The sequence below is a fragment of the Ambystoma mexicanum genome, chromosome 12 (genome assembly GCF_040938575.1).
Source record: "Ambystoma mexicanum isolate Mex_15411 chromosome 12, UKY_AmexF1_1, whole genome shotgun sequence".
In the NCBI taxonomy this organism is placed as follows: domain Eukaryota; kingdom Metazoa; phylum Chordata; class Amphibia; order Caudata; family Ambystomatidae; genus Ambystoma; species Ambystoma mexicanum.
Window position 1 is genome coordinate 95,012,494 of NC_090936.1, and position 27,162 is coordinate 95,039,655.

At 54.8% G+C, this 27,162-nt stretch overlaps 1 protein-coding gene across 2 annotated transcripts in view; it reads right to left on the bottom strand.

Moving 5' to 3' along the window:
* ORC5 (origin recognition complex subunit 5) overlaps positions 1–27,162 on the bottom strand; it is a 714,766-nt gene that overhangs the window by 420,807 nt on the left and 266,797 nt on the right. For both annotated transcript variants that reach the window (XM_069628073.1, XM_069628074.1), the window contains exon 6: positions 3,062–3,192. In XM_069628073.1, coding sequence (XP_069484174.1) covers positions 3,062–3,192 — 131 coding nt within the window. The remainder of the gene's footprint in view (positions 1–3,061; positions 3,193–27,162) is intronic.

Below are 27,162 nucleotides of genomic sequence, written 5' to 3' on the forward strand. Positions count from 1 at the left end.
CCACTAGCCACGCTAGCCCTCGAACCTAAAACATGGGACGACGACAGAGTGGCCCCATTATTCTTGCACCCGGTGATGCGAGTTCAGAAACCATATTGGCCAACACATTGCCCAGAATTCCAGAGTCAGGGGCGAGGGATGGGCCCGGTTAGCGGTTTAGTTTTTTGCATACAAGTTTTATCTTATTATTATGATGCAGATCTGGCATGTCTAGGGGAAGGTTATTAGCATGAATGTAATGCATATACCTCCATGTAAAGGGGGAGGGGTACCTGATAACTCCCCTGAGCTATTGAGCATTTCTATATTTTTGTATTTATTTCCCTGTTGCCTCAAATGATTTTAACTTTTATTCTCTCCCACTGTATGTGCGTTGAATGTTCAAAAATCAATAAACAGAATTTCCACACAAAAAAAAAAATCCAAACATTTCCAGGTTATCCTAGCCCCCAAAATAGCTTTTAAACTCATTTGCCGCAGCTGCCAAAATAACCACCTCTATGGAGGAAGCCAAAATAATTCTCATCCCTAAACCAGGGAAAGACCCAGAGAAATGTGGATCTTATTGCCTGATCACAATTATAAACATAGATGCAAAGATCTACAGAAAAATGTTGGTGAATGGGCTGGAAAACCTAATGCTTGCATTAATGCAGCCAGACCAAACAGGGTTTATAAATAAATAAATAAATGTTTAAACCCATGATATCAGGAGAGCGTGGCACCTACTGGAAAAAGTGGCTAAGAAAGGGGAAGCTGTGGTTTTTGGATTGCTCGACACTGAGAAAGCTTTCCACAGGGTTGAGTGGTCCTTCCTTTTTAAAACTCTCCAAGCAATGCTTTGGCCCTAAATTCATTGCCATTATTCAAACTAATTATGTTAACCCCACAGCCAGATTATCAATAAGTGGTCATCTTTCCCTCTCGGACCCCCTTCAAAAGGGCACGAAACAGGGATGTTCCCTCTCGTTTATGCGCTACACTTCTAAGCACTATTGCTACAACTGCGTCAAGCGGAGGCAATTAAGGGAATTATGTTTGAAGGTGATACCCAGATGCTGATATGCTCCTTACGGTTACCAACCTGGCAGCCTCGCTCCCAGCGGCATTCCACGAATTAGAAAAGTTTGGTACCGTAGCAGGACTGAAAATCAGTATAATAAAAGGCTGACATTTTAAACCCGTCGGTCGAGCAAAATGAACTAATAAAGACCAAAGACGCGACCTAACAGCTGGGTTTCCAAGGGTATTCAAATTCTAGGGGTGACTATTACACGTACACTTAGGGAACTATCTGCAGCTAACTTACAGCCACTTTTGGCACGGTATCCAGAAACTACAGACGTGGAATCCACTTTCGGTTTCATGACTGCGGCCGATTAACACTATGACTGGGGTGGATTAACACTATCAGGGCTCCCTAAATTCCAGGAATATTACCGGGCGGCTCAGTTGCAAGCTATACAAAACTGGTTTGGGGAGGATACAGGTAGGAGATGGGGGCAGACGGAAAAGGCAGTGGTGGGTCCTAGAATAGGGGCAACATTAGGGCTACCTAGATCAGATAGGCCTAAAAACCTAGACCTTAGTGAGGTTACAAAACGTGTCGAAGATTCCTGGGATCAGGCAATACACCTATACCAGATTAGATGTTTTCCCTCCCCCTTCACCACACTCTTTGCGAACCCACAATATACCCCAGGTTTAGACAGTAATTCTTTTTCACAGTGGAAAACTGCGGGTTTTACTAGATTTCGTGATATGTTTCAGGGGGAGAATATTAAGTCTTAACCAATGCATAGAAGAATTTGGGCTCCATGAGAACCAGAGGTTCCAATACTTTCAGGTACGCCACTGGTTGATGGCCTCCTCCAAATAGAGTCCTTACACCATTCGAACAATTCCGGACCTCTAACACGGGAGACAAACACAATCTCAACAAATTCTTAGACGAACCCCCGCAGAAAACATGACCTTACCAGGCCAGAAGGGAGAAAACGTTAGGGTTTATACCTACAAAAGAAATGTGGATGAATTTATGGACATATATCCTGCGATAGACTAGATCCCTACAGATCAGGTAATTCTGGTGATAATTGATGTTTCAATGGCACTCTACTCCAGAACGCTTGCACAAGATGATGCAGAGCATTCCAGACACTTGCAGGAGAGATTGCGGGGGAGGTGGTAGGAAAGGGGGAGTGGCTGCACATTTGGTGGTCCTGCCCTAAATTACAGGCGTTTTGGGAAGAAGTCAATAAGAATATACAGGCTGTGTTTGGTTTCAAAATAAGGCAACTCGCAGAAGAATGCCTTCTGGGTATGGCTAGAAAGGACAATGGACGAAACATAGAAGGAAAGCATGTTATATTTTTCAAATGGCAGCATTGCTAGTGGTGGCGCAAAAATGGAAATCCAAAGAACTGTTAAGGAATGGTACCACAGACTAAGGAACTTTATGTATTTTGAATGGGTTTAATGTGATTTAAGGGGAGCAAACAATTTTCAGCTGAAAGGGCGTTGATTATACATGGAGACTATATGGTGCAATATTGCCCGCATAAAATATGGCTACTGGGCATATGTTGACTCTTGGAAAAATATTGGATATTCCCGTGTATTGGGAGGGTGGCGGAGGGCGGGGGAGGATGTAGAATGGCTGGGGGCAAAGGGATGGAGGAGGCTGGATGGAGAAAGACGGGGGGTGTTTGCTAAGTTTCTGTTATGGTTTCGTTCACCCGAAATAATTAAAAAAAATATGACTCCTCCATATTTCTATTAGAGCCAACATATAGCATTATGATGTCCACACAACGGATATAAGATTAAACAAAAAGCTAACCCTAAAAAGGACAGCTAGGAATATTTATCGTATCACAAAATAAAGAAATATGTGCACGTTTTGGAAATAAGTTAGACTATAGAGATTTATAATCAAAAAAATACAAAATGTCATTTCTGCTGTAGCCACCATTGGCATAGCACTCTGCTTCGCACAAGTATACAAAAATGCCCAATACTTGCTTTTTCAGGACATTACAATAGTATTTTAAAAGCTTACCAGATGCTTAAGTTCTTTCAGGTCCCTGCATACTGTGTAGAATACACCAAGCAGTATATTAATGTAGGCAGCATAGAAATCTGCAGAATACTCAATGGGATGGTCATAGGCTAGGATCTTTTGAAGTTCATCTGAAAACAATTTTAGATTATGTTTTGAATTCCAGAGACATATAGAGATAGAAAATGTAGAGGCAATGTTTAGACCCATTACATTCGATTACAAGCACTTTCAAACTCAAATCGATTTTTTCCAGGAGGATATTTGAGCAAGTTCACCACTGGCCTTGGACATAGGGCCATCCTGCTGGTCACACATTTACAAATTGGTGGGGACAACACAGGTGTTCATCCGTCGAAGGTTGACAAATTGTGAACCATTAAATTGAATAACAGTATTGCAGAGAGATGTGCAAAGTGCTGTATGAAAACAAACACAAGAGACTTTAAAGACTGGAGGTCTACAGACCAGAGGATGTTAAAGCTAGCATTTGAGATGCCAACACCGACTAGAAAAGCTTCAGTCTTCAGTAAGTTGGAGAAGATTTCTATGGAGACACTGTTAAAAAAAAATCATAAAATAAAAAAAAGAATCACAGCTGCTCCTCTTCCGTTTATCAAGTCTCTGGTATATCACTTGAAAACTGGGGGCAGCAAGTCTTTGATACATAAAGGATTAGGGTTTGAGTCCAAATGCCTAATCGCGCCTTGAAACACTTGTGTATAGGTGTGTTATGAATGCCATATCATACAAGGTCTCGGTGAGAATCTAGGGTAGGACCAGTAAATGGTTTAACACAGCCAACAGGAGTTTACACATTTTCAGATACCTCTTTACGACATGCATCAAATATTGAATCTGTATCGCTTCCTTCACAGCAAAATGACCAAAATCAGTCAAAGCAAAGAACAAAGAGTAGAATTATAAATTAGCTCATGTGAAAAGGGAAGGATGTTCATTTGAGATGATTCGGCTACAATACAGAGAAACCGAACAAAGTGAAATACTTGTGACCTGCTAGTAGTATTAACACACTAGCACAAAAGTGAACAAACAACCAGCGTATCAAGTCCGCCCCTAACAAAACAAGCACAACCTTGCTCATCTACAAAGAATTCACAAAACACTGCCAATAATTCTTAAAAAATGGACTCAATTATTTTAAAGAATTTCCCATACTACCCGGAAACCAGACCTGAGCGAATCCTTCACTGAATTAACCCCCAAACCTGTGAAATCTGTTAGGAAGAACGCTCTTATGCTTTATTTCTTGGATCGACATGTGTCAAAGACTGCAGGGTTTTTCCTTTAGAGTCATTAATTACGTGGTAGCATAGCTGAGCTGCCAAAGCAACTCTTCATAAGGTGCATGATGGTTAAATGGAGTGAGGTTGAGTGTCTGGTGTCCGGTGGCTGATGGATGCGGCCATGCACCTTAGAAGTTCGTCTCACCGGTCTTCAAGCACCCAAAAACCTAGTCTACCAACGCAGCCCGTTTTGACTAGAACTCCTTTGGACTTTGTGGTGGAGGTGGCCAATGCTGGGGTAGTGAGTAAAAACCTGGACTTTTTACACCTTGGCTCCAACTCTCCTGCCCCAACCGGCCCCTTGCTGGTTTCTTCAGGTCTTGAAAGCTCTTGCAGTAAAACCATTCAGAATTCACTCCGTACACCCAAGTCCCGCGACATCCTGTGGGACACGGGGTCTCCTGCCCGTACAGCCAAGTTAACATCTGTTATGAGCTACGTTTCTAACCAACACGAACACGGGACAGTCCAGATAGCAGGCTCTAATTCTGTAGACAATTCGCGGGCACATGATGTAACTGCTTTTGTGCCCGCATGTACAACAAGTGTCACCTTAAGCAGGCTGGCGCACGCCGAAGACGAAACTCGGGTGGACGACACAGGAACTCTGAAAGTTGAAGTGCTCATTGAAGATGGATCTAGTTTGCCTGTGCCGTTCGAGCCCGTAAAACCTATTACGATTAAAGCCCAGGTCCAATTGACTTCTGATGCCGATAGGGAGTGCTTCTTAAAGCCCCAGCCTGTAATGTTGAACCCTGCTCACATTGGTGGGCTCCCTGCCGCAGTGTCGATTCTGGCTGCAGGAGAAGTTAACCTACCGATTAATGCCCCCTTGAGGGAGGTGGCGCTGGGAGGAGATCCAGCAGAGCCTGGTGTTAACCTCGGCTCATCCTATGGCACAGAGACAAATGACTCTTTTCTTAGAATAAAAGACACTTCCCTCCAGATCCCCAAGCCTTTGCGTTCCAATTCCATGAAGGGAACGAGAAGCCTAGCGCATTTATTACAGACTTGCTAAGCGGGGCTGTGCGGCGAATTCGACAGTCCTCTCCATGTTTGCTAAAATAAAAAATTTAAAAAAACACAGATGCATCCACGTTTGGCACCTTTTCAGGGGATGTCTCAGACGCAGACTTACTAGAGGCCCTTAAATCTTGGGACTGGCCCTTAAAAAATCTACAGCCTGCAGAGGTGGGTTCTGAAGCTGTGCCCACTGTGATTGTTAAATTCAATTTCAAAGCTGCTTACCAGGGCTTGAAGCCCAGACAAACGTTCCCCCTTGTACCATCTAAAGGAGACCATTGGTGCAAGAGTTTGGAGAAGTCCTTTACTCCAGGAAGCACCTTCCTGCCTTCACCTCGCCTGCAACTGGGATAAACACCTCCGGTGGACTCTTCTAAGGAACTGGTTCCTCCGTCACCTGATGAAACGTCCACCGGGCTCGTGGCTTCAGCCCTGGTTGAACCCCCTGTGGCGACTCCATTGGAGGGGGCTAGTGTTCAAGAACCAACAGGTTTGGGGTCTGACATGGATAGTACACGAGGTCTGTTGGACCAGCATGGGTTGGGAGCAGAAGAGGCCCCCCCTGCAATCACGATGGATGCAGGTCCTGCATTGTTTCCAGTTTCACCTGGTCATTCTAACCCTCGCTTACCGCCAGTTACTCGGCCCCAGGAGTCTCCTTTGATTAATCCATCTAACAGGAAGGACAAATTAGAACTCTTGTCAATCATGTCTACACTCACCATAGCACTTGCCCTGTTCACCAAACTATATGAACAAGTGACCGACACCCTAAAGGACCACACCGCCCTCTCAGCAATGACTCATTATAAGCTAATTCTCCTGGAGGGTTTCATAACGGGCAAGGAGACTAGTGGTTTGACGTCGAGAAATAAGAGTTTACCACAACATTGCTTCACAAACTGTTCACAAAGTCGGCCCCATTGTTTCTCAGTCTACCCAGGCAAGGAACCTAGCCTTTTCTGCTGATTTGACAAAGGACCATTCAGATTCATTTGGTACTTTACAAAATCAGCTTGTGGGCTGTTTGGCTCTTCAAAAGCCAGTCAACGGCCCCTGTATTTCTTGTGATGTGGATCTACAAACTATTTCAACGGAGGAGGAAGAGGCTGGTGAGAACCAGTCTTTCCCCATTTGTTCTCATAAAAAAACAAGGGAATCTAAAGACGACTGACAAAAACAACAGTTGTGATCTCTTACCGGCACAAAAAAAGGTCTTATTCCGAACTCCTGATGAGGGGAGGCGAGCTCCTAAACCTGTTCCCATAAGGGCTGCTTTTCTTCTACAAGGAACTACTTCAGGGGGGGACTTGGTCAAGAGGGGGGTCTCTTATGGGCCCCCTCCTGGCTCTCATTCCGATGGGACCCAGTTGAGTTTGATACCGCAGGCACTGTTGCATCTTTCAACTTACTCGATCGAGGACTTGCCGGCTGACACCCTGGGTAACGGGGCCTCCGACACTCAACACATCAATGACGGAGTCAGTGCGGTGCTCGGAGTAGTTAATTCAGAGCTGCTGGTCTCCCCTCGGTTCGAGCCTCTGGACAAAAAATGGAAACATTTTCAGGCCGATTCATGGAATAATTAGCGCGGCGCAAGTGGCCAAAAACATGCGATTCGCAGTGGAATAGCGAAAATTGCAGTGCAAGTGCGAAAATCGCACGAAAAGCAGCGCACATCGATTCATGGAAGGCCGTGCGCGAGAAAACCATCGATGTGCGCTAAAAAAGTGTGCGGCGCACATTGGCGCACAGGCCATCTAACGGCGTGCGCCAGGTCACAGCGAAAATTGCACAGGCCACAGTGAAAATCGCACATAGCGCGGCGCACACAACAAAAGTAGGCGGAACACGGGGCGTAACACTCGGAATGGGGAACAACTTGCCAAAATGTGGGCGTCACGGGGGAAGTACAGGGTGCAAGTGCGCGGAACGCCCACATGCTCGCCTACAACACGTATTCATGGAATCGAATAGGGCAAAAAAGCGCACGGTCAAACCAGCGCACAGGCACAAACAAGAAAGCAGGCGGTAGCGTCTCAGCACCTGTAATAAATGTGCGCCAAAAGGTGCACCAACAAATAGCACCTATATACAGCCATGATGAATGCCCTATACTGTGGCCCTCCAGGACAAATGACGTGCAAAGGGGTACCCACAAACACGGACACCCGCTGACTGAAAAATAACGTGTGCGTGTATTCCGGGGTGCGCGGGAACTTTCACACGCAATTTGGCTGGGTACGTGGATCTCAGGGTTGCGCGGGAAGTCCCACACGCGATTTGGCTGGGTACGTGGATCTCAGGGGTGCGTGGGAAGTCCCACACGCGATTTGGCAGGGTACGTGGATTTCAGGGTTGCACGGGAAGTTCCACACGCGATTTGGCCGGGTAGGTGCGCGGGATCTCAGGGGTGCGCGGGAAGTCTCACACGCGATTTGGCAGGGTACGTGGATTTCAGGGGGGCGCGGGAAGTTCCACACGCGATTTGGCCGGGTACGTGCGCGGGAATTCACACACGCGATTTGGCTGGGTACGTGGATCTCAGGGGAGCGCGGGAAGTCTCACACACGATTTGGCAGGGTACGTGGATTTCAGGGGTGCGCGGGAAGTTCCACACGCGATTTGGCCGGGTACGTGCGCGGGAATTCACACACGCGATTTGGCTGGGTACGTGTATTTCAGGGGTACGCGGGAAATTCTACACGCGATTTGGCTGTGTGCTCCCAGGTATTTCCTGTACACCCTCCACGGCCCCTGCAGGCAGCCAACACCACAGGGGACTACCCTGCACACCTGCTCATGTCACCCAGCACCCCCACCCCCCAGCATCCAGGGGCAGCCTCCACCAGGCCCCCACCCATGTCTCCCACCACCCCCACCCACCAGCAGTGCAGGGGCAGCACCACCAGGCCCCCACTCATGTCCAACTCATGTCTCCCACCCACCCCCACCCCCCAGCCACCATGGGCATCCCCCACCAGGCCCCCACTCATGTCTCCCACCACCCCCACCCCCCAGCCACCATGGGCATCCCCCACCAGGCCCCCACTCATGTCTCCCACCCACCCCCACCCCCCAGCCACCATGGGCATCCCCCACCAGGCCCCCACTCATGTCTCCCACCCACCCCCACCCCCCAGCCACCATGGGCATCCCCCACCAGGCCCCCATTCATGTCTCCCACCCACCCCCACCCCCCAGCCACCATGGGCATCCCCCACCAGGCCCCCACTCATGTCTCACACCCATCCCCACCCCCCAGCCACCATGGGCATCCCCCACCAGGCCCCCACTCATGTCTCCCACCCACCCCCACCCCCCAGCCACCATGGGCAGCCCCCACCAGGCCCCCACTCATGTCTCCCACCACCCCCAGCCACCATGGGCATCCCCCACCAGGCCCCCACTCATGTCTCCCACCACCCCCTCCCCCCCAGCCACCATGGGCAGCCCCCACCAGGCCCCCACTCATGTCTCCCACCCACCCCCACCCCCCAGCCACCATGGGCAGCCCCCACCAGGCCCCCACTCATGTCTCCCACCACCCCCAGCCACCATGGGCATCCCCCACCAGGCCCCCACTCATGTCTCCCACCACCCCCACCCCCCCAGCCACCATGGGCAGCTCCCACCAGGCCCCCACACATGTCTCCCACCACCCCACCCCCCAGCATCCAGGGGCACCCTCCACGAGGCCCCCACTCATGTCTCCCACCACCCCCACCCCCCAGCCACCATGGGCATCCACCACCAGGCCCCCACTCATGTCTCCCACTACCCCCACCCCCCAGCAGTGCAGGGGCAGCACCACCAGGCCCCCACTCATGTCCAACTCATGTCTCCCACCACCCCCACCCCTCAGCAGTGCAGAGGCAGCACCACCAGGCCCCCACACATGTCTCCCACCACCCCCACCCCCAGCCACCATAGGCATCCCCCACCAGGCCACCACCCATGTCTCCCACCACCCCCACCCCCCAGCCACCATGGGCAGCCCCCAACAGGCCCCCCACTCATGTCTACCACCACCCCCACCCCCCAGCCACCATGGGCATCCCCCACCAGGCCCCCACTCATGTCTCCCACCCCCCCACCCCCCCAGCAGTGTGGGGCACCCTCCACCAGGCCACCACCCATGTCTCCCACCACCCCCACCCCCCCCAGCCACCATGGGCAGCCCCCACCAGGCCCCCACTCATGTCCCCCACCCCCCCCAGCCACCATGGGCAGTCCCCACCAGGCCCCCACTCATGTCTCCCAACACCCCCACCCCCCCAGCAGTGTGGGGCACCCTCCACCAGGCCACCACCCATGTCTCCCACCACCCCCACCACCATGGGCAGCCCCCACCAGGCCCCCACTCATGTCTCCCACGACCCCCACCCCCCAGCCACCATGGGCAGCCCCCACCAGGCCCCCACTCATGTCTCCCACCACCCCCACCCCTAGCCACCATGGGCATCCCCCACTAGGCCCCCACTCATGTCTCAAACCCACCCCCACCCACAAGCGACCATGGGCATCCCCCACCAGGCCCCCACTAATGTCTCCAACCACCCGCACCCCCAAGCAGTGTGGGGCACCCTCCACCAGGTCACCACCCATGTCTCCCACCACCCCCACAACCCCAGCCACCATGGGCAGCCCCCACCAGGCCCCCACTCATGTCTCCCACCACCCCCACCCCCCAGCCACCATGGGCAGCCCCCACCAGGCCCCCACTCATGTCTCCCACCACCCCCACCCCCCAGCCACCATGAGCAGCCCCCACCAGGCCCCCACTTACGTCTCCCAGCACCCCCAGCCACCATGGGCATCCCCCACCAGGCCCCCACTCATGTCTCCCACCACCCCCACCCCCCCAGCCACCATGGGCAGCCCCCACCAGGCCCCCACTCATGTCTCCCACCACCCCCACCCCCCCAGCCACCATGGGCAGCCCCCACCAGGCCCCCACTCATGTCTCCCACCACCCCCACCCCCCAGCAGTGCAGGGGCAGCACCACCAGGCCCCCACTCATGTCTCCCACCACCCCCACCCCCCAGCAGTGCAGGGGCAGCACCACCAGGCCCCCACTCATGTCTCCCACCACCCCCACGCCCCTGCCACCATGGGCATCCCCCACCAGGCCCCCACTCATGTCTCCCACGCACCCCCAGCCACCATGGGCAGCCCCCACCAGGCCCCTACTCATGTCTCCCACCACCCCCACCCCCCAGCAGTGCAGGGGCAGCACCACCAGGCCCCCACTCATGTCTCCCACCACCCCCACCCCCCAGCAGTGCAGGGGCAGCACCACCAGGCCCCCACTCATGTCTCCCACCAACCCCACCCCTCAGCAGTGCAGGGGCAGCACCACCAGGCCCCCACTCATGTCTCCCACCACCCCCACCCCCCAGCAGTGCAGGGGCAGCACCACCAGGCCCCCACTCATGTCTCCCACCACCCCCACCCCCCAGCCACCATGGGCATCCCCCACCAGGCCCCCACTCATGTCTCCCACCCACCCCCACCCCCCAGCCACCATGGGCAGCCCCCACCAGGCCCCCACTCATGTCTCCCACCCCAACCCCCCCCAGCAGTGTGGGGCACCCTCCACCAGGCCACAACCCGTCTCCCACCACCCCACCCCCCAGCCACCATGGGCATCCCCCACCAGGCCCCCACTCATGTCCCCCTGCACCCAGGTCCTCACAATCCCCAATCATGTGCGTTATGGTCAGCCTCCACAGCCAAAAGGCCCTACCAAGTAACCCATTCACCCACATGGAAATGGAAATTACATGTTACACCCCCAATGTTCATAAAGCAAATGAACCCATGTCCGTCACACACAATGGTTGCAAATGAATGGGAAAACAACCAACATGACAAGCATGAAACCAATGAGATGATACCACACAGTGAAGTATGAAAACAAAACTGTATTAAAAAAAATTGAATGCAAATGAAATGAAACAAACTACAATGGCAATGAAAAAAAGATAAGCTGCATGTCCGCCCAAACAAAATCAAAACTACGAATCCAAATCCAAAAAAATGTTGTTCAAAGTCACATTAAAAATAAAATCAATCCGAGAGATAAAAATAAATGCAAAGACCATTGCTCCATGGAGAATAAATCAAAAATAAAAAAATAAAACAATCCAATGAAGAACTATGTACAAAACATCCAAGGGTCCATGAGCACAACTGAACAAAGGAAACCTACAAAAAACCCTAACTAAAATCCAACTATGTACAAAAAGTGGAGCAGTGTCCGTCAACTCCAAATCATAAGAAGAAACAAAGGAAACCTAAAACTAAAGAACTATATACAAAGGCGGCAGGCAAGTCCAGCGGCTCACTCCGTGGTGTTCCGGGCCAGGGCATCATAAAACACCTCGTCTATGTCCCGGAGGCGGTCCTGTTCCATGGCCCCGAGCGTCCGCAGGGACGACGCCATCTGCTCCTCCAACCCCCTGCGGATTTCCTCGAGGCACTCGGCCCACCTCAGGGCCCTCCGCATGGAGTTCTCCGCCCTGACCATCGTGAGCCGCGCCTCGTCCGCCCGCCGCCGCTCCGCACCCATCTGCTGGCCCAACCGCAGCCACACGGAAGACACTTCCTGTCCTGGGTCCTCCTGCCCTCTGGCCGATGCCTGCCCCTCCGATGTTGATGGCCCCCAGCCATGATGCCTCCCACGTTGACTCTGCTGCTGCCTCCGACGCAATTGCCTCGGCCAGCACGACGGCATCCAGGCTGATGGAATCCACCGACGCCGTAGTGCACGTGCCCTGCCTGATGATGCCTGCACATCCTCCATCTACTGGGGTACAGTTGCTGTGGTGTCCACCCCTGCTGGACCTCCGACTCCCGACTGTGGCAGGGATGGGATCCCCACCGAGCTGGCTGCATTGGTCAGGGCAGGTCCACAGGGGGCCCTGGTGGCATCTGGGCCGGAAGACGGCAAGGAGAACGACCCGCGTATAGCCTCCACAGAGGAGGAGAGGGCCGCCAGATTGGCCGACACATGCAGGAAACCCCCGAACATGGAAGATCCCAATTGGGCCACGTCGGCACGGTGCTCTTCGTGATGATGTGCGTGCTCCTCCCGGGAAGCACGCACGTCATCACGAATTGCACCCGCGCGCATCGCGACCCCAATCAGGACCTTCTCCATACGGACACGGGTCCCCTCGTCCGCAGGTGGAGGGGAGTCAGGTGACATGGACATCCCCTCTACCTGCGGACGGGCCTGGGACGGGGCATCCCTGCTGGTGCATGGTGGTGCACTCACAGGGTCAGGGACAGCGACATGCACAGGCCCCTCCACGGTGACCTGTGCTGCCTCCTGCCCCTGGACTGCACCACTTGCACCAGCAGGGATGCCCCCACCAGGCCCCATGTGTGCCTCAGTGGCGGCCTCCTCCTCCTCTGTGGAAACCACCAACCTGGATGGCTCCTCACCGTCTTCCGCCGTAGCAGGCCCCTGTTGGGGCTCACACACCCCTTCCGCTGCAGCCTTGGGGGCATCCCCGCCGCCTTGCTCCACAGCGCCGTCTCTGCCCTCTTCTTCACTAGCCGCTGCGTAGAGGGAGACATAGAACACAAGCATCAGGGTACTGTTCAATGGTCCCCTAGACAGGAAGCAATAGCAGATGAGTACCACTGTCAAAGTACACTTCCATCATGTCCCTCCACAACACATGGGTCAGTCCAGGCAAAACACACACAGTAACAGGCATGGTGCATGCCATGGACATTTTCATACATGTCTAATGGACTCTTGAAACATACAATGATATGGAACTCACATGAATCATGGGTCATGCCTATCACATGCACACACTTCACCTCAGTCACATCCATCTGGCCTCATACACCCCAAACACAGCGGATACAAGGGTAACTAGGCTGCATCAGTGAATCTGTGCATTGTCACACACATGTGTCATGCATCCATGGCATTCACAAGTCACAGACACGCAGGTCAGGCACACAGACATGGCTACCATATATGTACCTGGCATCAGCACCCATCCCTCACCCCCACCCATGTCCAGGAACAGAGACTGGCATGCTCTCATGTGTAAAATCTGCATAGGGCTCCCCATGTGGCATTTAAACACATGCAACAACCATGTGGTTCACACATCACTGGTCGCACATGCATTACCATGATGTTCCTGCACACATACATGCATACATGGCCTATGTCACACATACAGGCAAGTATCAGACAACCAGCACACCGCAACATGCCCTGTCTCACACAGCAATGCTTGGACACTTACCGCTCAACTCCAGACGGGTCTCCCTCTCAAGGATCTGGGCGTGGAGCGCTGGGCGTACGCCTTCCAGGACCCTCATCTGGATGGAACTCATGCAGCCCCGGCCCCCCTCCACGAGGCGCCGGGCCTTCACGAGGGTCCTGGACCTCAAGTCCTCCCAGCGCTTCTTGATCTTCTGGACGTCGCGGGTTGCCACCCCCTCCGCGTTGATGGCAACCACACAGTCGGCCCAGATCCTCTCCCGTCCTTCCTTGCTGGCGCGGGACGATCCGAAGAGGGCATCGTACTGCCCCAGAACATGCTCCACCAGGACACCAACTTCGGTGGCAGTGAAGCTGGTGCCCCTCTGCCCCTCTGGCCTGGGGTTGCCACTGGTGCCAGATGTGGAAGTGCCCGACATGGCAACCCCAGAGGCAGGAGTGGGTGGGCAACTGGGTCCTGGGGCTGGGCTGTGGAGCGATGTTATCCCAGTCGGGAGTCTTCTGTTCCAGCAGGGGTGGACACAGCAACTGGACCCCTGCAGATGGCTGATGTGCAGGCACCAAATGGCAGGGCACGGTGGCAGCAGGCAGCAGCAGATGGCACGTGGGAGGCTGCTCGGGGCAATGGGGGGCAGTAATTCGGCCTTCTGGGCAGGAGCGTGGTCTTCCGTGTGTTTTCGCGTGGCCAGCTTGATACGGAGTGATTTGGCACGTGAAAATCCTGCACGTCAGCGTGAAATTCGAGGAAAGGCCCTCAGCGCGTAAGCTCGTCTGTGACGTGACCCGCACGGGTGTTTCCCTCATAGCACGTGATGACGGAGCACACGTGGAAAGACTGCACGTCAGAGTGTCATCGCGTGTAATTGGACAAAAGTGCGCGAACACGCGATTGGCCTATGTACGTGTATTTCAGGGGTGCGCGGGCACTTACACACGCGAGTACATCAGCGCACGTGTATACCGGGGTGCGCGGGAATTTCCACACGCTATTGGCCTGGGTACTGGATTTCAGGGGTGCGCGGGAAGTTTCACACGCGAGTACATCAGCGCACTTGTATACCGGGGTGCGCGGGAATTTCCACACGCTATTGGCCTGGGTACTGGATTTCAAGGGTGCGCGGGAAGTTTCACACGCTCGCCTACAACACGCGCAAAGAAACACGTACGCCAGTAGGAAGCAGGCATACGTCGACCCGCGACGCATAAATTTGCGCGCAAACAAAATAACAAGCTCAGACGCCAGGATGAATATACCGTTCCTAGCAGCAGTGGCTGTGGGTTACCAAAGGAGGAGGAGGAGGATGAGGATAGGCAGGGCCAGAATATTCACACCCAGAACCAGCCTTTTCGGGATGCCTGATGACCAGGTGTATGGGAGGTGCAGGTTTCCACCACACATAATACTGGACCTGGTGAGTGAGTGGGAGGATGACCTCACATCACCCACCCTGTGCTCCCAAGCACTCAGCCCCCTGGAGAAGGTCCTCAATATACTGCACTTCTTAGCCACTGGATCATTTCAGCGGACAAGTGCCATAGCGGGTGGGGTGTCACAGGCCACGCAGTCACGCTGCCTACACCAGGTCTTGAACATAATCACTGCACGCCCATCAGTCCGCAGGCACATATACCTGCCCAGAACACCTGCAGAAAGGCATGCTGCCGCCCTGGATTTTTAAGGTGTGGCACAAAGTGCTAGGTGCCATCGACTGCACCCATGTGGCTCTACGTCCCCCCAGGGCATCTGAGCACATCTATAGGAACCGCAAGCACTGGCATTCCATCAACGTGCAGGTAGTATGTAATGCCAAGAGAATCATCACCTCAGTATATGCCAACTATCCCGGGTCCACCCACGACAGCTTCATTTACCGAATGTCCACCCTAAGCCGGGACCTAGAAGCTGGGTGGCATGGCGATACATGGCTGCTTGGTGAGTATGAATGCCACTGCACATGCATGCATGTCAGATACTGAGCAAGGTCACAACCCCACCAATGATACCAATCACCACCTCCACAGGGGACAGTGCCTACCCTCTCAGCCCCCACATGATGATGCCAATTCGGAACCCCACCACGCCACCCGAGGTAAGATATAACACAGCCCACATTGCAACCCGGGGCATAGTGGAGCGCACATTCGGAGTGCTTAAGTCACGCTTTCGCTCCCTTGACCGTTCTGGTGGGCAGCTGTTATACGCTCCCCCAGTAGTGTGCAGGATCATAGTGGCAGCATGTGTCCTGCACAACGTTGCAACACGCCGGGGCCTGGCCGTGGACATGGTGGTGGCCCCACATCCCCAACCACATGCACGGCCGCTGCGCATGGGAGGGGAAAGGGCACGGGGGGAGGCAGCCCGTACACAGCTAGTGGCTAATTAATTCACATAGAAATCACACCCCTGTGGAGTGCACACTGCCCTGGCACATACCATCTGACAATCAATGATGACTCAACCTGACACTGATCCTGAATGTCTGGAGAATCAACCGTCAAAACCATATCAGCCTGAGATTGTTCACCTGGAAGTGTTACAATGTGTGCATCCCTACCTACACAGACACCACCAATGCAGTTTTGTGAAAAAACACATTCAAGCAGCTAAAATGAATACCCACTTGCAAAATGCAACATGAGGACAGTGCCATGTTACCCAACCCATCCCCAGCACCGCCACACGACACACCGTGCCATGTCATGCTATGTGCAGGTAAACAAAGTAATCCCCACAACATGACACAAGTGTCACAATGTACAGTGTCCCTAATTGAAACTCGCGACACCTGAAATGCTCACAGTAATGCAGGACCAACAACACACTTGAGCAGGTATTTAGCAATAACACTCATCAGCCACTGACCCTCAAAACTACCATTAACATGACATTACGAATGTAAGGAATTAGTAGTCTCACCACTTGGAAATGCCTGCACTCCCACCACTTCCAACTGTACAGTGTTGCCGCCATGTAGAGTTGTAGGTGCACTGCTGCCAACATGGACCCCATCTCCAAAGTAGATGGCCTTGTGTAGACATGAGGAAAGGACCTGCAAATTAGGAGGTAGACACGGATGATGAGTTACACATCAATGCAACATGCAGTGTACAACACAACAGCAATATGCACTAGGAATGTATACACAGTATTGACTAGACTACCCACACATGTAGTGGGAGTCCAATGTCACCATGTACGTCAATGTCACTTGGGCACACCCTTTGCAAGCCCATGGAAACGGGAAGCAGGAGGGGTGTGTGTGACAAAAACCCAAGCATCTGAACCAAATACATGACAAGCCTGCATGTGCCCAGCCACAATGCAGCGTATGCCCACAGGAGCCACGGAAGGCAACACATTGTCCCAAAAAAAATAAAAATAAAGAAAAAAAAAATCAAAAATGGCCATTAATGGGTCCAGGGGGGTTGGGGAGGCCACCCAGGAGGTCCGAGGACAGGGTGCACACCAAAACCCACCTGTGTGGATCTTGGGGAAAAAAAACACCTCCATGGGCTCATGGCCCACACGGCTACCCTATTGTGGGAGTATCACTGCTGTCGCTATCATCACCCTGTGCAGCTGCATCCGGAGGTGGTTGCACTATGGGAGGCAGCCCACGCAAGGCCCTAGTCTGTTCCTCCATGGCTGCAAGCATGCGGGTGTGGTAGGTCTCGTTCTGGAGGATGAGTGTGCGGAGGTCCCCATGCAACAACTCACGGGATGCCCAGACCTCCGCCCTAGTTGCCTGCATCTCAGCTGAGAGCGTACGGGTGAGATGCTCCAGCTGCTGTTCTGTCCTTCGGTTTGTTGAAGCCTCAAGCACAACAAGAGTCGTCCTGAGGTGAAGGAGCTCCTGCCTCAGGGCTTCCCTGTGGCCCTGGGACTCTATGGAGATGGCTTCCTGCAGTCTCGCCAGTGCCGCCCGCCTGTCCCTGTTGGACGCCAACATGTCCTCCCTGTGTGACTGGCAGATGGAGTTGGTTGCCTGCTGTAGTCGCTCCATCAGCCTTTCGGGGGGGGACAATGGAAGTGGCCACCCTATCCATGGCCTGAGCCATCATCTCTGATGATGCTGCCTGTTGGGTTGCCATACCGTAAATGGATTGCTCCCATGCGGTATTGCCAGGTGGCGTACGGCCACCACGTCAGCGGGCACCACACCTGTCTGGGGCAAGGCGAACTGCGCCTTGCTGTGCCGGCACTGCCTGAGGCTGCAGGACTGCATTCCCCCTCTGATCTGCTGGCCCAGGCACAGGATCAGATGTCGCACAGTGTGACCCTGCATCCGTAACCACCAAAGGCGTAGTTGCCAACACGGACATCCCCATTGAGGGTTCTGACCCTGGTGCAGGTGGGTGGGACAGAACAGAATCCCTCCCATGAACACTCACCTGCGACGGCAAGTAGGTCTCATCATCCGAATCAACACCTGAGTACAGCTCGGGGGAGGTGCAGCCAGAGACACCCCTTGAGAGCACGACTTGCAGCAGTTGTGGGTTCTCACCCACCACCACACCACGTCCCTCACTGGTGGTCGGTCGGCCCTCTGACCCCTCCTGGGTCTGCACCATCTCCACAACCCCAGCAGTATCAGGTGCGTCTTCCCCTGCAAAGACATAAAAGAAAACAAATGGAAACAGGCATTAGCACCATGGCACACAATGAGGGCTGAGAAGCAAGAGAACTAGTACTTGATTGACACATGTCCCACATGACTAAAACCCTCCCATGCATGCACCCTCACTGCGCATGAAGGGCAGACAAATGGCACACACTGATGACACCAAGATGGAAGATGAACACATTTTCTGCATGCTGCCTGGCAGTGGCATCACACATTGGCCTGTGATTGCCAGGTGAAATACACATGCCATCACACAGACGGCATGTACCATTGCTATTGAGTGAGGATCGAGAGGAGGGCAGCACTTATTCATTCAGTCCAGTTCCCGCATGTAATAGCTTTTCTAATTCAAACAGGTCTGATTTTTCACCTGGAGCTGCCAGTCCAAAATGGTCCGATTGCACAGGGACATGTCCGATTGCACAGGGACATGTGTGAACAAATGATATCTAGGTAATAAAGTCACTCCACTTTACCATAGCCATGTCAGACATGTGACTACAGGACTGAGAAATGCCTAGTAAAAGTGGTGGAATGCAAACAATCTGTCTGAATGAACAGAGAAAAATAAGCAACAATGTTGTGGCAAGGTGACACTTCAAGGGCAACTGGCGTGCTGTTGGGCTAGATGTCTACTGTTGGCAGAAGGGATACTGCTATGGCCAAATGCTGCTGCGTAGAATGTATTGCATGAAACACATGGGTGACCCAAACGACTCAGGCGCACACACCCTCACCTGGCACACAAACAGAAGCCCTCACACACACACACCATGCACATGGATGACACACACATGCATGTGCACTCACCGGACAATGCCTCATAATCAGGCAGATCTCCCACACCTTGGATCTGTTCCTCCGTGACGTAGGTCCCAGCGACTGACTCATGTGGAGTGAGTTCCATGTCTTCTACTGGAGACCCACCTCCAGTCACTAGAGTTGCGGCATGACTTGAGGCCAGCTTATTCTTTGCCCTGCGCTTTAGGTCATTCCAGCGCTTATAGCAATCATTGGCTGTGCGCCTCACGATTCCAAGGGCACTTACGATGTCCGCAACGGTCTGCCAGTGTGCCTGGCGTTGTGCAGGTGTGGTCTTGGATCCTGCAACAATGACCATCTTGTTATCATGTGCGGACACATACTCGACAAGTGCATTCAGTTCGGCATCCGTGAAGCTGGGCTTCCTCGACGGGCCGGACTGTGTAGCCGTGTCTGGGGCATCAGCCTGTGCCGGACGAGCAATCTTCCTCTTCCGCTTGGAAGGTGGTGGTGATCCTGAGTGTCCTGCGCCGCTCTGGACACTAGGGGCAGGAGCCCTGGTGGACTCTGTCTCAGGAGTGTGGGATTGCACACTCAGCATGGGAGTTGGTGCAGGCATTGGCTCAAGTGTAATGGTGTCAGGGGGAATGTCAGCAGGATGGACTAGGACCGACACTGTCCTGGCTGGGTGTGTAAGAGCTGGGGTGGATGGAGCCTGCAGCCTCTCCACCCTGCCTACTTGGGGCAGCAGATGACCTTGCTGCCCCTGATCCACGTGGCCTGATGACATCAACGTGCACCAGCGCACGTGTCATAGGCCTGCTGACCTGGAAGTCAGCATGGAGTCAGCCAGGTCTGGTGCCACAATGGGCTGGTCCAACAAGGGCTGAGCATGGATGGTGTCAGCCACATCAGCCTCAACCAGGGGGGGGGGATTATGGGTGCCCTTGACTGGTCCTCCACACATGGGGGGACAGGGTCACCCTGCAAGTAACGACCACGTCCCCTCCCGGATCCACCACGGCCACCACTTGTGGCTCGTCCACCTTTGCCACCCTTACAGAATCCTCGCCTCCCAACCATGGCACTGATGTTAATGTGCGTATGGGAGTGGCTGTAAACTATTGTCCTGGGCAATTGGGGGTCAAAGGGGTTGGGTACCAGATGGTAATTGTACCCTAGTGCTCTAGCAAGGCTGTATGTGACCCCTGGAGAAAGATGACGGGTCACGCAACGCACAGGAAGCCCAAAAAAGGGAGATGACTTGCACGCAACCCCTCCTAGACCACGTGTGCGGAAAAAAAACCTGCACTACGCTGTGGCACCCAGTAACACAAGAATGAACGTATGCGTGTCACACGCAGCCTAGAATGACCTCTGAAGGGGTAGGCTACACACGGGGAAAGCACAGATGTTAGATACGTGCGTGACTCACCGTCTGCCAGGAAAAAGAGCGTGAAAAAGAAGCGCGTTTGGTTGGCAACACCCCCGCCAAAAGAAGATATGTACGCTGTCTGAGGAGACAGGACAACAGTAGAAGGGAACACTGTTTGAGGGGAACAGGCCCAGGAAAACCAGAAAAAGAGAAAAAAGAGAAAAAGCTGTCAGAGGTAACAGGGAGTACGAACTTGAAACGCCGTGAAGTAAATCGCGTGTGAAACGACAAGTAGTACAGAATTCACCCACTCGCTCTCCACGAAAAGCACGTACAAGGAAATGGTGTTCTACACGTACCTTTTATGCAGGCCCACACGTCCAGCGTCACTTCCGCGTGTACGCACTAGGGCCATTTCCACCAATTACACGCTTTGTCACTTCCGCGTGTACCCGCTGTATCCACCAATTACACGCTTTGTCACTTCCGCGTGTACGCGCTTTTTCCACCAATTACACGCTTTGTCACTTCCGCGTGTACGCGCTATTTGGAACAAGTTACTTACCTGTAACTGTTGTTCTCCAGCATGGGTCTGGCATGGATTCACATGCTCATGAATATTCCCCGTCGTCAGGCTGGGAATCCTCGGTAAAGAAAAAACCAGTATCAGTTTCGTTTCTGATCTGTCTTTCGTAGTAATAACCAATCACTGGTCTCTGCGTCATACTGACCACAGCCAATGACTGCCCTCTACCTAAGCACCGCCTCTGGCAGCCATCTTCAGATTTGGAAGCACGTGAAGTGGCAGTATGACCAAGTGAAGAGCCGCAGAGGGGTAGGCGGGAGGGTTCGCATGTGAATCCATGCCAGACCCATGCTGGAGAACAACAGTTACAGGTAAGTAACTTGTTCCTTCTCCAGCATGGGGTCTGGCATGGATTCACATGCTCATGAATAAAGAATACATAGCAGTACACACATGCACAACCACGGGAGGTGGCAAAGGCTCAACATTAAGCATCACATCAACTCAACATTAAGCATCTTACCTCCTCACCAGGCTCACCTCAGGCGAACAGGTTGCACAGCACTGCTTGGCCGACCCTGGACTCCTCCCTGGAATCCCGGTCGACGCAGTAGAATTTCGTGAAGGTGTGCGTCGACCTCCACGTAGCAGCCCTGCATATGTCCAGCAGGGGCACACCAGATAGGAACGCCGTGGTAGCTGCGATCGCTCTGGTGGAATGGGCTCTCGGACGGCCAGGCAGCGGTCGGTTTGCCAACCGGTGACAGTACATGATACAGCCGGAGAGCCATCTGGAGATGGAAGCCTTCGAGAGAGCCTTCCCCTGATTGACAGGTCCAAAGTTCACAAAGAGTTGTGACGTCTTCCGAAAACCTTTCGTGCGGTCCACGTAGAACTTCAGTGCTCTAGCTACATCCAGCGAGTGCAAAGTCCTCTCAGCCGGCGACGAAGGCGACGGGAAGAACACAGGTAACACCAAGGGTTCGTTGAGATGAAAGTCCGACGGTACCTTGGGCATGAAGGAGGGGTGCGTCCTGAGCACTACCCTCGTGTCGTGGAAAGTCAAGTACGGGGCCTTGCAGGAAAGGGCCTGGATCTCTCCCACTCGTCGTGCGGAGGTGATGGCCACGAGAAAAGCTGTTTTCCACGATAGAAACTTCAACGGGGCCGAGTGCAGAGGCTCGAACGGAGGTCCCATGAGTTTGGTGAGCACCACGTTGAGCTCCCACGCCGGGGCCGGAGCCTTCACCGGCGGGAACGATCTGAACAGTCCCTTCATGAACTCTTTCACCAGACGATGAGACCACAAGGACGTCCGGCCCGTGGTTCTGGTGTATCGGGAGATCGCAGCAAGATGAATCTTGATGGACGCGTGTGCCAGACCAGCTTTGGCCAGCGTCAGCAGGTACGGCAGCACTTGGGGAGCCGTAATCCGTAGAGGGTTAATCTTCTGTGCGTGGCACCAGACAGAGAACCTCTTCCATTTGTGTCCGTAGCATTTAAGAGTCGAGGACGCCCTGGCCTTTGCAAGAACCTCTCTGCAATCGGCCGGTATGTCGTATCCTCCAAACTCTAGCGCTGCAGGAGCCAGGCCTGCAAGTTCAGCGACTTCGGGTCGTGGTGGAGGATGGCGCCTCCTTCCCTGGAGAGTAGATCCGCGTCCGCCGGCAGCTTGATTGGCGGGGACGCCGACAAGTCCAGAAGGTCCGGGAACCATATCTGCCTCGGCCACGCAGGTGCGACGAGGATCATCCTGCACCGTGACCTCTTGAGCTGGTTGACGAGCCGGATTAGCAGAGGCAAGGGAGGGAACGCGTAGAGGAACAGGCCCTCCCAGGGGAACGAGAAAGCATCGCCCATGCTCCTCGTCTGGGGAAACCTGCTGGCGAACCTCCGGCACTTGGTGTTCGTCGCCGTCGCGAACAGGTCGATCTGGGGTGTGCCCCACCGTCGGAAGAGGCGATCCACCAGATCCTGCCGTAGTTCCCACTCGTGGCACGAGCGCAGCTCCCTGCTGAGTGAGTCGGCGATGGTGTTTTTTATCCCTGCCAGATGAAACGGCACCAGAAGAATCCCTTGGGCGACGGCCCAATGCCACAGGTCCTGCGCCTCCTTGGACAGCGCTGGGGACCTGGTTCCGCCCTGTTTCCTGATGTAAAACATGGTGGTGGTGTTGTCGGTGAAGATCCTCACCACCTTGCCCTTGAGGGACGGAAGGAAGGACCTGAGGGCCCAAAACACTGCACGGAGCTCCAGGACGTTGATATGCAGGGACTTCTCCGTCGGGAGCCAGAGTCCCCTTGCGTGCAGATTTTCGGTGTGCGCTCCCCACCCTTCTAGGGAGGCATCCGTGGTCACAGTCACCTGGTGGGCTGGGGTCTGGAAGTCCATGCCCGCCGTCAGATGCGCGCGGGTGCCCCACCACCGTATCGCTCGTCGGAAACTCTCGTCGAGCTTGATCCTTTCCTCGAAGCTGCCCGTCGTCTGGATCCAGCGCGCATCCAGGAACTCTTGCAACGGGCGCATCCGGAGCCTGCACATGGGAATGAGGTAGATGCAGGAAGACATCATCCCGAGGAGGGACTTGATGGACCTCACCTTGGCCGCGTCGGCCACCAACATCCGTTGCACCTTGCCCAAGATGGTCCTGGTCCTCTCCTCCGACGGGGAGGCCAGAAGGGACACTGTGTCGAGCCTCGCTCCCAGAAACAGTGCGACTTGCGCGGGCACCAGGTGGGATTTGGCGTAGTTCACGGAGAATCCCAGGTCCGTGAGGAGTTGGACGGTCCTTGCCGTGTGGACCACGGCGAGCTCCCTCGTCTTGGCGCGGATGAGCCAGTCGTCCAGGTAGGGGTAGACGTGAATCCCCTCGCGGCGCAGCTGCGCCGCCACCGGTGCGAGGCACTTGGTGAAAACCCTGGGTGCCGACCGTAGTCCGAAGGGAAGGGCTTTGAACTGGTAATGACGCCCTTGGACCACGAATCTGAGGAATTTTCGGTGCCCCTTTAGGATGGGAATGTGGAAGTAGGCATCCTCCAAATCCAACGACGATAGGAAGTCTCCTTCCTCCAGCTGACCCAGGACGTGCTGGAGGGTGACCATCCGGAACTTCTGCGCCTTGATGAACTTGTTCAGGCGTCGCAGGTCCAGGATGGGGCGCCATCCTCCCGTCTTCTTCTTCACGAGGAAGTAACGCGAGTAGACTCCGGAGCCCCGAAGCCTCTTTGGGACGAGTTCGATGGCGCCCTTTCTGAGCATCGCCTTTACCTCCAGGAGAAGTTGAGGGACGTGAAGTTCTTTCCTGGCCACGGGGGGGACGCGCGGGCACCTTCTTTGAAACTCGAGCGCGTGGCCCCGGGCCAGGGCGTCCAGCACCCAACGGTCGGTGGAGATGGACTCCCACACGCTGACGAAGCCCGCCAGCCGGCCTCCCACCGGGGTGCTTCGGTGGGGGCCCGACCCCACGGCCGGTTCAATCCTGCTTGGACGCGGCCTTGCCGCCTTGGCCTCCTTGGCGACGACGGCGGGGTCCGCCAGACTTGCCTCGTCCTCTGTAGGCCTCTTGCGACGACGAGCGGGCCGCTTGACGGTAGGAAGCGAAACCGCCGCCGGAACCTTTGGAGGCGCCCTTGCCTCCGCCGCTCCGAAAGGGCGTCCGCCGTTGCTGCAGTACTCCAAGGGCCCGGGCCGTCTCAGTATCCGCCTTGATGGCCTGAAGGGAATCGTCCACTGTCTTCCCAAACAGGTTGTTCCCGTCGAAGGGCATGTCCAGGACCCTGGTCTGGACGTCCTGCCGAAAGTCCGTAGCCTTGAGCCATCCGCGACGTCGAAGGCAAACGCCGTTGCCCATCTGGCGGAACCCAGTGTCGGCGATGTCCGTCGCCACGGTGATGGCGTGGTCCGAGGCCACCTCACCTTCCTGCAGGATCTCAAGGGCCTCCGCCCTCTTGTCGTCCGGCAGAAAATCCAGCAGGGGAGCTATCTTGTACCAGAGTTCCCTGTCGTAGCGGGCCACGATAGCCAAGGCGTTGGCCGCTTTAATCGTCGTCGCCGCCGACGAGATGACTCTGCGTCCCATGGCATCCAATTTCTTTCCCTCGCCGTCCGGCGGGGAAGTCGACGTGGAGGCCGCACCCCCCCCCCGCTTTCTTCCTGGCTGCCGCGGAGACGACGGAGTCCGGGGTAGGCTGCGCCCGGAGGCATAGGGGGGCCGAGTCCGGGACCCGGTACTTTTTCTCGTACCGGTCTCTTTTCGCTGGCGTCGTGGAAGGGTTCTTGAGGAGGGAAAGGCCCTCATCCCAAATGTCGTCCAACAGAGGCACTGCGAGGACCGTCTTCCTCTTGGCCTCGCGCCGTTGGTAAAGGAAGCCTTCCTTTTTCTTCTCCTCAGGGCAGAGTTGGAAAAGCTCGGATGCCCTGGCGATCATTGAGTGGAACGATCCAATCTCGTCGGGCGGAGAAGCCCTGGTGGGAGGCGACGACGGAAAATCCTCGTCGTATGCCTCGTCGTCCGTACCCGTCGCTGCCGTGTCAGTCCCCGTATCATCCCCTCGGGTGGACGGGGAGGAGGGCTGGACGGGGCGCGACGGTTGAAAAGGAGGCGGTGGATGGATCCTTCTTTTCTTGGTAGGGGGAACACCAGAAGGTCCCGGTTCTGGATCCCCCGACGGGAGAGGTTCCTCCGTCGGTAACGGTAGTCTCGTCCTTATCTCGGAGCATAAGGACTGTATAGCCAACAAAATGGCCGCTGAGTTGTCTTGCGGCGCTGGCAGAGGGGAATCCGACGGGCGAGCAGGGGCCCCGTCGGTATCCTCGACGATGTCGTCGTCGTCACCTGCGTCGGGGCCCATTCCGACGGGCTGGTCTTGTTCCACGCCTAGGCCGTGGCTTAAGACCTCGATCAGTTCCTCTTCTGAGGTTGAGGCCGAATCTACGATGACGCCCTGCCCCCCCTTCTTCCCCACGGAGGGTTTCACGGGGGTCCTATCGATGGGCACGAAAGAAGACTCCCTCCGAGGAGGCAGGGAGATTCTGGGCCCCGAGGCCGCCACCACTGGTGCAGCCTCCACAGGCTGGGCCAGGGCCGCCGCGACCGTTTCGATAGAGGGCTTGGTCGAATGGATCAAGGCCTTCACCACCTTAGGTGCGCTCACCGCCTTATCCTTGAGGGAGGGGGCACTGCCACGCTCCTCCTCTGCCTTAGAGCTCGACCGGGGTCTCTCCAGGAGCTTCGCCGGGTGCTCGGCCTTCCTCTTACCCGACCCAGAGCGTTGGCTCGTGGTTGATGGTGCCGGGGAGGGTGCGCCCTGCCTGGCGCCCGTAGAGCCCGACCGTTCGGCGCTCCCGGTGCCAGCGGACTCGCGGTGCTTGGCCTTATGTTGGGCCCCCGTCGCCGGGGCGCCCTCAAAGGTCTTAGAAGACCGCTCAGATTTCTTCTTCTTCTCGCCAGACGGGCTCTTACCCTCCAGCCAGCTGGCGAGACGTTGATGGCGGTCCTTCATGGTCCGTTCCGACATGTTGCCGCAAAACGCACAGTCCTTCTCCACGTGCGTCTTGTCCCCATGAAGGCAGTAAAGGCAGAAAGAGTGTTCGTCCTCCTTGAAGACGTTCTGCAGCTGGCATCCAGGGCAGGCCCTGAACAGCTTTCCGGGCGTCGAGCTTCCCTTCTCCTGGGCCATCTCCGAGACCGGGCCTGAGAAGCTTCTGGAGTCCTCCGAAGTGTAGCTCGACGAAATCTTCACCCTTGAGGGGCACAGATGAATCCGACACGGGTCCCCGTTGATCGGATGTAGGATCGGTGGAGCTTGAGGCTCTTTTGACCGAAAGAATCGAAGTTTTTGTGAAAAAGCGCGAAAAATTAGCACCAACGCTCGAGAGCAATAGCACGAGGATCCCAACACATGAACGTGCGGTAAAAATCTGAAGATGGCTGCCAGAGGCGGTGCTTAGGTAGAGGGCAGTCATTGGCTGTGGTCAGTATGACGCAGAGACCAGTGATTGGTTATTACTACGAAAGACAGATCAGAAACGAAACTGATACTGGTTTTTTCTTTACCGAGGATTCCCAGCCTGACGACGGGGAATATTCATGAGCATGTGAATCCATGCCAGACCCCATGCTGGAGAACCACCAATTACACGCTTTGACACTGGGACGTGTCTTTCATTTTTTTAACACGCAACATTTCAAACATGTGCCATATTCAACGTGCACGTGACTTCATA